Source organism: Lepidochelys olivacea, assembly GCF_965140295.1.
Source record: "Lepidochelys olivacea isolate rLepOli2 genome assembly, chromosome: 10".
NCBI lineage: Eukaryota > Metazoa > Chordata > Testudines > Cheloniidae > Lepidochelys > Lepidochelys olivacea.
Genome location: NC_140420.1, coordinates 12,261,870 through 12,273,975, shown reverse-complemented (window position 1 = coordinate 12,273,975; position 12,106 = coordinate 12,261,870). Strand labels below are relative to the sequence as shown.

At 45.5% G+C, this 12,106-nt stretch overlaps 1 protein-coding gene across 2 annotated transcripts in view; it reads right to left on the bottom strand.

The window, feature by feature from the left end:
* MAD1L1 (mitotic arrest deficient 1 like 1) overlaps positions 1–12,106 on the bottom strand; it is a 562,567-nt gene that overhangs the window by 229,501 nt on the left and 320,960 nt on the right. For both annotated transcript variants that reach the window (XM_084642266.1, XM_084642267.1), the window contains exon 14: positions 2,136–2,224. In XM_084642266.1, the coding sequence (XP_084498392.1) occupies positions 2,136–2,224 (89 nt within the window). The remainder of the gene's footprint in view (positions 1–2,135; positions 2,225–12,106) is intronic.

The window sequence follows — 12,106 nt, the reverse complement described above, 5'->3', positions numbered from 1 at the left end:
CATTGCAAGAGATCTGACAGTGCCATTTGTGAAATCTAGGTTTGCAAATCAGGGAAAAGATGGACAAAGTGAGAAATGAGATCCATTTCCACTGTAAGGCAGACATCGGCAATCTCAGGAAGTCCTGGAATATGTGGAAATCCAGTTGTTTTGTTTTCTGCCATCCTTGAAGTTGCTCAGCTAATAGATGGCAAATGCTGTTTAATGAAGATAAACACTGAATAATGAATCTTGGAGGTGAAAATATAGAGACTGGACTTGCTCCTAAATGGAAAGGGTGCTGCAGTCCATACCAACCGGGAGACTGGGGAGTTACTGTAGAAATCTCCTGAAAGCCTCCAGCTCCCAGAAGACAGCAAACAGGATGCTGGTTTTACTGATAGAGAAGCTAATATTAATCAGAATAAGGGATGAGCTGTATTGCTGCTGGAGAGATTTTGAACACCCCGGTAGCACTGCAAACACCGTGCTTCAGGATAGTCCTATGTGCCCCCTGGAGAAAGTGAAAGGCAGAATGAGATCAAGCCTCAAACCAACACTCACACCATGAATAAGGATTTAGGAAGAACTGATTTACCCTCATGGGAGTGGGGGAACAAAACCATGGTGTGACCAACAGTACCATCTCATTAAAAGATGATTTGGTGGAGGGAGGCCTCCAAAATTCTGCCACTCCATCTTGTGGGAGCTGTCCCTGAGAAATACATCCCAAAGGGCAGTTTAAGAGCTCTCTATTGTATTAAAACAGCTTAGCTGAACACTGGCCATTTTCAAATCCATTCCATTCTAATACTGAACAACGCTTCCAGAGCTGTAAAACAAGCCGAGAAGGGGGGATTTAGAAAATCCATAAAATGCAGGCCAGTAATTTGTGCCTCCTGCAAATCCTGCTTTCGTTCTTGAGAGGCCACAATACTTTTACAGTGATGGAACTGAAAATAGAAAAGAATTAAGAGAAGGAAATCCAGCCAAAATCTCACTTCAGCTCAGAACCACAAATGCAAGTTGTCAAGATCGAACAGATTGGCTCAGTTTAAAAAGAAGGAACTTTATTAAAACATTCTGGATACAGATGAACTTTCTGTGTTCGGTATTTATTGTTTCACCTACCTTGGAACAGGAGCTGTAAATACTTTAATAAATACACTGAAAGGTTGTCTAGTTTCATTGTAGCTTTTGTAAGTGCTTATGTATCCTCTGCTGAAATGCTGTTTTGTAACTTCTCTCTCATTGAATCGCAACATGTATCCCTCTACCATCTGCAATTGCACACTAGGAGAACCATTTTTCTTTTCTCTCCAGCACGGGAAGCACATCAGTATTACAAAAGGCTGTTTCTAAGCCTCTCTCCGTGGATGCCAACAGGTCCTGAACTTAAAGTCCAGATCCAGTAAAAATAAAAAACAAACAGCAAAGCTGTTCCACAAAGAGGGAAGTAAATGGGGTGATGAAGGAGCCACTGCAATATGAATTAACAGAGGAAAAGAGACTCAAGCAGATTCCAAAACCAGAGCATGGAGAAACCCCAGGTAGAAAAATGGTCTGAAAATGACAGTGTGTAAGAAAGGCTGGAGGCCACAGGGCTTTTCCCTGGCTCCTGGAATTTTCCTGGGTTTTGGGGGGTGAAATGAGCATGAGGTGAAGGTAGGTGGACAAAGAAGGATTCTACTATGAAAATATCCTATCAGGAAAAGGTCAGTGTAATGACCAGCCCTAAAGCTTAGTTACTTATACTGTAAGCTTCCTGGGGCTGTCTTTTTGTTGTGTGTTTGTATAACCCACACACCACCTGGGTGTGGTGTTCTGTCCCATGTAGGGGCACCGAGACCACTTAGAGATTAATTAGTCTGCTCTACGGCCTTAGCTAAGAGCCATATGGCTTTTAGTTCACGCAATAGAGGCTCATGCACTAAGCTCCAGAGGTCCCAGGTTCAATCCCGTCTGCTGATGACCAGGGTCTGTCGGTATTACATTTGTTCAGATGGGGTTCCGGTCTCTGACCAGAGTTCCTAGGTGCTACCACAATATAAATGATGAGGATGCAGCATTTGTTTCTTTTTATAATACCAACTTGGTCTTTCCCTTCTCCCCAACTGTGTAACAAATAGAAGGAACAGCCCCTAGCACATGCTCACCTGAGTGCGTTCACTTCCTCAGTAGTTATGAAGGTGCTCTGCGCTGCTGTGCATGCCTGAGACTTCAGGCTCTTTAACTCCACCTCCATCTGCATGAATAGGACAGGAGATTAGTTCATCCATCAGAGACATGAAAGACATGGGTGCACACTGCTGAATCACACGACTGAATGCCCTGGACTCTTAGAGAGTAAGGAGTCCTGGAACTTCAATATTTTGATGTATGGACCATGGTGCACATGATTTTCTAATATAAGTTTGCAGTAAGGAATTTATCGTTAGTATTCCTCATGGAGGTACAATTGGCCAGATGCATTATGGGTTTTTTCACCTTCCTCTGAAGTATCAGGCATTTACAACAACCTGATAGCCCATAATCCATCCACTACAGCAAAAACTATGATCCCGTAAGTGTCTTCATTTCCATCAGACAGCTGTGTCCAGTGTCACGTGGTTCTTCAGCTTAGTCACAACGGAAATGGAAACCAACTTCACTTCATAACATGATGTTGAGTAACAGCAGGGAGGCAGCTATTTCATACGCCACAGCCAGCTCCCCCTCAGTTTAGAAATCATTCCAATGTACTTTGTGAAATACAACTTTTACATGTGCCAAGTACCAGCTCCCCAATTAATACACCCTCTCTTGACACACCTGCAATGATCTCTCCCACCATTTGCTCAAAGGCTGTATGGGGCAACCAAGGGAGAGGGAAGGGAGAACTGATATTGTTCAAGCGGAGCCATTGCTCTTCTTCTGAATATTTCCCCATCCATTGCCTGGTGAGTAAATCGAGGCAGAGAACTCTGCATGTAAGCAGGAGTTCCCTAGCACCTGAAGTTCTATGCTGGCAATGCAACCTCATTTAGCACCAGTAACTCCCACAGGAAATAAGCTGATCAGACGGCCTTGTCCAGTCCAATTTCTGTTCAAGACTTCTACATTGCACCCATCAGCCAGGGGAGAATTTCCAACCCTTTCAGATACAAGTTACCCAGCTGGGGTGGGGGAGAAACAGTGGATGAAGAATTAAGAAAACAGTTTGCCTCAGCTCCCTTTAGGCTAGGAAACCAAGCCTCAATCTGAGCACATGGTATTTCTTACTCAGGCCCTATAATTGTCAGGTTGGGAGCAGAGGGAGGAATGCATAGAAATCGCTTCGATCTCCTTTGGCTATGCAAATCTGTGTCCCTCATCCAGTGCCCAAAACTCCATGCACGGGGGAGGGAGAAATGGTATATTTTACCTGCTATTAAACTATTATCCTAAAAACCTCAGGCATTCTAAGCAGAGACAACCAGTTCTGAGCGTAAGTAACTTTCGGACACCCTGCGGCCCTATTAGTCTCCTCCCAGCCTGGATACCCTCCCCACTCATTCTTCATTGTCTGTTCTTGTACACCTATTCCCCTCCTCACATTTTGGCTCTTCCTTCAGCATCTGTCTTGTACCTCCTGATCGCTAACTCCCCCCCATAAATCTATGGCCAGATGCTATGCTTTCCATTTACAGGGGAAATAATAAGCAACACAACCCTAATTAGAGATGCAAACCATATGAACACAGAGGGCTCAGTATTCAACATCAGGGAGATAACACATTAACAAACAGTACCCTTCATCTGTACTGATTAGATGTGTAGAGCATCATAATTCTGCACTGGTGTACCAGGTCCAAATGCAGCCAGCTGGTATCAGTTTCTTGCTTTTACAAGAAGGGGACAGTGGGTAGGTGGGCAAAAAGAATATGCATTCAACTGCAGAGCTATGCCTAGTCACATTGCTCAGCGAGAAACAAAGTTCCAGTGTAATGTATCTTCGCACACCTGTTTGCTGCAGGAAAGGCATGAAAAACATGGCAGCATTATAGCTAGGGACAGGGATGGCCTGATTCCCCACCCCTTTGGATACATCAGGGGCTAAAGCAAAGGAGAAAGACGGGGAAGAGGTTCTAGCCAAAATCTTCTTTGGAACACTAGATTTTGATATTCTCCCATCATTTGCCAAAACCCTTTCAAGCAAAGAGAAAGAAGCAAAAAGCCCTCCTGCATCATTATGCTGTAAAAAATGTTCATGTATATTAGCCAGCTGACAAGATTATCACAGCGAGGAATGCTTCCCTCAATTTTCTGATTACTGAGCTTATCTGTCCCAGCTCAGTTCATTATAGATAGCTGGGATAAAGCAAGTGCTCTAGATAATTCCAGGGATGACAATCAAGGAACTGGTACCGGCAGCAGACTTCAATTCCAACCTACTTCTAGCAGGAAAACATTCATTATACACTCTGCTTCCCATCTCTGCAGAAGGCTGGGATGAGGTTTGTTATTACAGTTTTGTGCTGCTTTCTGGGCCACATGTGGATAGCATTGGAAGATGGAGCACTGGTAAATATGCTATTTATCAAAGGCTAAGCGGCCTCAGCCTTGAGTCCAACTGCCACCTGCTAACCAACATGAACCAATAAATCACTGCCGGCTCCTTTGGAGAAGATGGGGAGTTAGGAATCTGTTTTCTGTGGTCTGTTTGCATGGGTTTGTTGTGTGCAGAGGGACAGGGTTTGAGTGTATACTGGGAAGAGGAGAGGGGAGATGGGTCTGTGTGTACACACGTGCTCCACATCGGTTCCGGAGGGCACAGTGTTAGCGAAGTCCGATTCGATAAAGAGTTAGTGTCACACTTCTAGTAACCATACAGCGACTACCTCCTGGACAGCTCTATTAGAACCCGGATGAGATTCCACGCTGTGCCTCTATGAGCCACCCAGGGTTGTGGCGGGGTGAGATGAGAGAGCTTTAAGTAACCTTTGTACCCTCCCAATTCTGATCTGCTCCAGCGGCCACAGAAATCCACGGGGTAAATTAGACAGATGTGGGGAGGGGGATGCTGCCAGAAACTCCACAGTGCTACAAGCTGCCTCCCCCCGCAAAATGCTCCTCACCCCCATACACCAGTGCCTGCAAGTGGGTCTTTGGAAGACAGCTTTTGGCTGTCTTACTCAGCGCCTGCACCAGGAGAATTCTCCTCTAGCTAGACCTGGGGCTTCTTGGGTATGCCTAAGTCAGCGGCTTTTAAACTTTTTGAGCTGAGCCACCCTCTGAGTTACAATATTTGGTTGTGGCCCCCTCCACCCCCCACAACCCAGGCAAAAATAGACACATCCAGAAATATTCTTGACAGCCTGCTCATAAACCTAACACAGACCTTAACACACCTTTAATGAAATTACCTGCACCTGTAAGTTACAAATACACAGATACTTACCAACAGCACAGCCAAGGCTTCCTCAGCAGTGGGCTGCTTCTACCTTGCAGCCAAGATGCACCCAAGAGCAGGGCCAATACCTGCCCCTCTGCCACCCCCCCACCCCACCCCCCCGGCTCAGGTTTTCAGAATGGGGGACAGCACATGTGACCATCTCTGGAGGCGGAGCCAGTGCTGACTGCAGAGGCTGCCAGGAATGGAAATCGGCTCAGCCTCAGCAGACATTTACACTGACCCAGAGGCTGGGTGACCTGCTGAGGTGAGTCCAGGGTGCAGGTGGCACTCTCTCCCCGCCCCGCATGGGGGCTGGCACAAGCCGCCTAGTGTTGCCGCTTGCCCCCCCAAGTGTGCCTCCATGCCCACCCTAGGGGGGGCACCCCACAGTTTGAAAACCTCTGACCTACGTCTACACTGAAACCCACTGCCCCAAAATCCCAAAACAAAATGTGGCAGCAGGTCTCAGAACCTAGTTCTGCAGGGGAGTTGGACTCGAGCTTCGGGGCTAAAAACAGCAATGTAGAGGTTCCCACTCAGCCTCTTAAACCTGGTGAGGGGGTGTGTCTTGGAGCCCAAGCAGGAACGTCTACATAGCTATTTGAGTATGACTGCTCAGAGCTCCGGTATGAAACTGCATAAAAACCTGAGTGTCTCTGGATTAAGTTTAGAAGTGTGAGCAACAAGAGTGATGTAGTGGTGGGAGTCTGCTATAGACCACCGGACCAGGGGGATGAGGTGGATGAGGCTTTCTTCCAGTAACTCGCAGAAGCTAGTAGATCGCATGCCCTGGTTCTCATGGGTGACTTTAAACATCCTGATATCTGCTGGGAGAGCACTACAGCGGTGCACAGACAATCCAGGAAGTTTTTGGAAAACGTAGGGGACAATTTCCTAGTGCAAGTGCTGGAGGAGCCAACTAGGGGGAGAGCTTTTCTTGACCTGCTGCTCACAAACCGGGAATAATTAGTAGGGGAAGCAAAAGTGGATGGGAATCTGGGAGGCAGTGACCATGAGTTGGTCGAGTTCAGGATCCTGACACAGGGAAGAAAGGTAAGCAGCAGAATACAGACCTTGGACTTCGGGAAAGCAGACTTCGACTCCCTCAGGGAACTGATGGGTAGGATCCCCTGGGGAATAACATGAAGGTGAAAGGAGTCCAGGAGAGCTGGCTGTAAATTCAAAGAATTCAAAAGAATTCAAAGATTCAAAGAATCCCTATTGAGGTTACAGGGACAAACCATCCCAATGTGTCGAAAGAATAGTAAATATGGCAGGCGACCAGCTTGGCTTAACAGTGAAATCCTTGCAAATCTTAAACATAAAAAAGAAGCTTACAAGAAGTGGAAGATTGGACAAATGACCAGGAAGAGTACAAAAATGTTGCTCGGGCATGTAGGAATGAAATCAGAAGGGCCAAATCGCACCTGGAGCTGCAGCTAGCAAGAGATGTTAAGAGTAACAAGAAGAGTTTCTTCAGGTATGTTGGCAACAAGAAGAAAGCCAAGGAAAGTGTGGGTCCCTTACTGCATGAGGGAGGCAACCTAGTGACAGAGGATGTGGAAAAAGCTAATGTACTCAATGCTTTTTTTGCCTCTGTCTTCACAAACAAGGTCAGCTCCCAGACTGCTGCACTGGGCAACACAGGATGGGGAGTAGATGGCCAGCCCTCTGTGGAGAAAGAAGTGCTTAGGGACTATTTAGAAAAGCTGGACGTGCACAAGTCCATGGGGCCAGATGCATTGCATCCAAGAGCGCTAAAGGAGTTGGCGGCTGTGATTGCAGAGCCATTGGCCATTATCTTTGAAAACTCATGGCGATCTGGGGAAGTCCCGGACGACTAGAAAAAGGCTAATGTAGTACGCATCTTTAAAAAAGGGAAGGAGGAGTATCCTGGGAACTACAGGCCAGTCAGCCTCACCTCAGTCCCCGGAAAAATCACGAAGCAGGTCCTCAAGGAATCAATCCTGAAGCACTTACACGAGAGGAAAGTGATCAGGAACAGTCAGCATGAATTCACCAAGGGAAGGTCATGCCTGACTAATCTAATCGCCTTCTATGATGAGATTACTGGTTCAAGTGGAGTGCCCCAAGGGTCGGTCCTGGGGCCGGTTTTGTTCAATATCTTCATAAATAATCTGGAGGATGGTGTGGATTGCACTCTCAGCAAATTTACGGATGATACTAAACTGGGAGGAGTGGTAGATACGGTGGCAGGTAGGGATAGGATACAGAGGGACCTAGACAAATTAGAGGATTGGGCCAAAAGAAAGCTGATGAAGTTCAACAAGGATAAGTGCAGGGTCCTGTACTTAGGATGGAAGAATCCCATGCACCGCTACAGACTAGCGACCGAATGGCTAGGCAGCAGTTCTGTGGAAAAGGACCTAGGGGTTACAGTGGATGAGAAGCTGGATATGAGTCAACAGTGTGCCCTTGTTGCCAAGAAGGCCAATGGCATTTTGGGATGTATAAGTAGGGGCACAGCCAGCAGATCGAGGGACGTGATCGTTCCCCTCTATTCGACATTGGTGAGGCCTCATCTGGAGTACTGTGTCCAGTTTTGGGCCCCACACTACAAGAAGGATGTGGAAAAATTGGAGAGAGTCCAGCGAAGGGCAACAAAAATGATTAGGGGTCTGGAACACATGACTTATGAGGAGAGGCTGAGGGAACTGGGATTGTTTAGTCTGCGGAAGAGAAGAATGAGGGGGGATTTGAAAGCTGCTTTCAACTACCTGAGAGGTGGTTCCAAAGAGGATGGTTCTAGACTATTCGCAGTGGTAGAAGAGGACAGGACAAGGAGTAATGGTCTCAAGTTGCAGTGGGGGAGGTTTAGGTTGGATATTAGGAAAAACTTTTTCACTAGGAGGGTGGTGAAACACTGGAATGCGTTACCGAGGGAGGTGGTAGAATCTCCTTCCTTAGAAGTTTTTAAGGTCAGGCTTGACAAAGCCCTGGCTGGGATGATTTAATTGGGGATTGGTCCTGCTTTGAGCAGGGGGTTGGACTAGATGACCTCCTGAGGTCCCTTCCAACCCTGATATTCTATGATTCTATGATTTTTAGTATCATAGAGAAAGCCCGAGTCTGGCTCTGAGACTCACTCCCACGGTATTTTTTCTGAAGTGCAGATGTACTCTCACAGCTCCTTTATGCTGCTCCAGGCCTTTTACCTGGCATATAGAAGGCCAGAGCAGGGGTGGGAATCTCAGCCCAGGACAAGTATGCATCACTATGTTACTGCATCTCCTGTCATGATAACAACAGGCCTGATCCAGAAAGGTGCTAAGCACAAACTATTTCCAAGAGAGCTTCAGGAGCTCAAACTGCTCAGGATTAGGCTCTCTAATTAATTTGTCCCCATTCCATAGAATATATTACTGGCTCCAGAAGAAGCCAGGCTATTTTTTAAGTTAGCGAGGTCTTTATGACACCGAAAGGGAAGAACCATGAGTAATGTCAGAGACTGTGAATGGTGAGAAAAAATACACGGGTATTTAACATTTTGACCATGCAATGTCCTTTTAACCAGAATACATCAGAGTCTCTTTTCCTCCCCCTTCCTCCATTCAATTTTATCCAGCTCCTTTGCAGCTTTCTTGATGTCCATAATCCCCAATTTCTGGGTAGCTTTAGAGCTATTGATTGGATGAAATCAGGGCACATCCAACATTTAAAATAACTCGTTCATTAAAGGTGCCGTTATGTATATGATGTGCACAAGCCTGAACGGTAAACTGCCATGATGTTTTCCGGAACAGAAAACACATCTCAGACCTTATCATTTACAGAATAGAGGGGAAATTACTAATACATTTAGAATTAAGTGGAATGGTTTTCTCCTCTCCTCCCATTCCCCCACTTTGAACCTGCCAGGGGACAGGAATTCAAGATGGTTCTCCTGAAAGTGTTGATGACCTTACAAACACTACCAGCAAAATAAGGAATTCAGCCTGTTCTATTTCCCTGTTCTGCTTGAAGTGTCTGAGGTCCTTAGAGATGGAAGGAAAAAACACATAAAACTGGGCTACTAACTGGTAAGAAAAAGAGATCCTTCATTTTCAGGTATTTGATTTCAAGTTGCACTTGGGGCATTTGTCATTTTTAAGCTCCATCCCCTCAGATATTCTGCTACTGAGTTAATACCCGATTCTCAAGGTGCTAAGTTCTCACAGCTCCCTGGGGGTGTGGTTGCTCATATTGGTCATTTTCAAAAGCATCTAGGTGACCTCGGGATCTAAGGCTACATCTGCATTACAAGTGCTACAGTGGCAGAGCTCCAATTACACCACTGAAACGCACACACTTGCTACCGCGACGGAAGGGACCTCTCTCCGCCAGGGCTTAGTTTGGCTTAACTGTCTCTCAGTGTGAAATGTAACTCGGTCAACCTATGTTTTAGGTGGAGACTGGGTCCAAATCTCATTTTCAAAAGTGACTTACAAACTCTGGAACTCCCACAGGACTTAAGCGCCTAAGTTTCCCAGTCACTTCTGAAAATGGGACATTTTTGAATACTAACTTGCCTGTGAAAGTCAGGCTACAGAGTTATACACACCGACATATGGATTTCTGTGCCCAGCTTTAGGCTTCCGGATTTCAAAGCAGCCTCTCTGTTTTGCATTTTGTTTAAAAAAATATTTCAGTTCAGTGTTAAAATAAGCATTTGTTTGGATGATGAAAACAATAAAAAGTCAGGGGTTTATTTTTCCACTTTATGTACACATTTCAAACAACATCACATGACTGGAGACATATTGTTACTGTTACAATAATCAATTTACTCTAAATGAATGAGTTACAGCGAGGGGCCGATTCAACAACTGTATACTGAAGATGAAGATTGTCTGCCTCTAATTCAGCGTTTTGGGAATTGTAAGAAAAGGGGAAGTGGTGAATCCATTATCAACGTCTAAAGTTTATTAAATAATGGGCTGAGTGAGGCACCACCTTTTGGAAGGCCTTCCTCAGCAAAAGAGCTGAATTTAAAAGGCGGAGATAAATAAGAAGTGAATTTATATGGAGACAGCATGGAAAGGTGAACTGAGAGGTTGTGTTTGCCACAAATCTCAACACAATTCAATAAGCTATTTAAATACATAAATATTTAAACTATCAAAACAAGGCAGGCTTGGAAGGGAGGAGTCTGGGCCTGAAGACTAGAATGAAACAGAGGGGAGATTCCCATACCTGTGTCATTCTTTTTAGGTGACAAACCTGAGGAACTGTCCCAGATTGTGGGACAAGGGTAACCCAATGGAAATAGTTCACTTGACCTTTCAGAAAGTCATTGACAAGGTCTCTCACCAAAAGATCTTAAGCAAAGTAAGCAGTCATGGGATAAGAGGGAAGTTCCTCTCATGAATCAGTAACTGGCTGGAAGAAAGGAAACAAAGGTTAGGAATAAATGGTCAGTTTTCAGAGTGTAGAGATGTAAATAGTGGGGTCCCCCGGGGATCTGTACTGGGACATATTCATGCTGTTCAACATATTCATAAGTGATCTTCAAAAAGAGGTAAACAGTTGAGGTGCCAAAGTCTGCAGATGACACAAAATATACTCAAGATAGTTAAGTCCCAGGCAGACTGCGAAGAATTACAAAGGGATCTCCCAAAATTGGGCAACAAAATGGCAGATGAAATTCAGTGTTAATAAATGCAAAGCAATGCACACTGGAAAACATAATCCCAACTACACATACAAAATGATGGGGTCTAAATTAGCTGTTTCCACTCAAGAAAGATCTTGGAGTCATCTTGGATAGTTCTCTGATAACATCGGCTCAATGTGCAACTGTGGTCAAAAAAGCTAACAGATTTTTAGGAACCATTAGGAAAGAAACAGATAATAGGACAGAAAATATCATAATGCCACTATATAAATCCATTGTATGCTCACACCTTGAATACTGCATGGAATTCTAGTCGCCCCATCTCAAAAAATATTTCAGAAATGTAAAAAGGGCAACAAAAATGATTAGGGGTATGGAACAGCTTCCATATGAGGAGAGATTAAAAAAGCTGTTCAGCTTGGAAAAGAGACGATTAAGAGGGGATATGATTAGGGTCCTGCCAAATTCACGGCCATGAAAAACGCATCATGGACCACAAAATCTGGTCTCCCACCGTGAAATCAAGCCTTTTTTGTGTGCTTTTATCCTATACTATACAGATTTAATGGGGGGAGACCAGTGTTTTTCAAATTGGGGGTTCTGAACCAAAAGAAAGTTGCGAGCGGGGGGGGGGAAGGGGGGTCGCAAGGTTATTTTACAGGGGTCACAGTATCGCCACCGTTACTTCTGCGCTGCCTTCAGAGCTGGGCGGCTGGAGAGTGGCGGCTGCTGATTGAGGGCCCAGCTCTGCAGGCAGCAGCACAGAAGTAAAGGTGGCAATACCGTACCTGGCCATCCTTACTTCTGCGCTGCTGCTGGCGGTGGCTCTGCCTTCAGAGCTGGGCTCCCAGCCAGCAGCCGCAGCTCTCCAGCTGCCCAGCTCCAAAGGCAGCACCGCTGCCAGCAACAGCGCAGAAGTAAGGGTAGCAGTACCGCAAACCCCCACTGCCCCCAACGACCTTGCGACACTCCCCCAACAACTCCTTTTTGGGTCAGGACCCCTACAATTACAACACTCTGAAATTTCAGATTTAAATAGCTGAAATCATGAAATTTACTATTTTTAAAATCCTATGACTGTGAAATGACCAAAATGGACC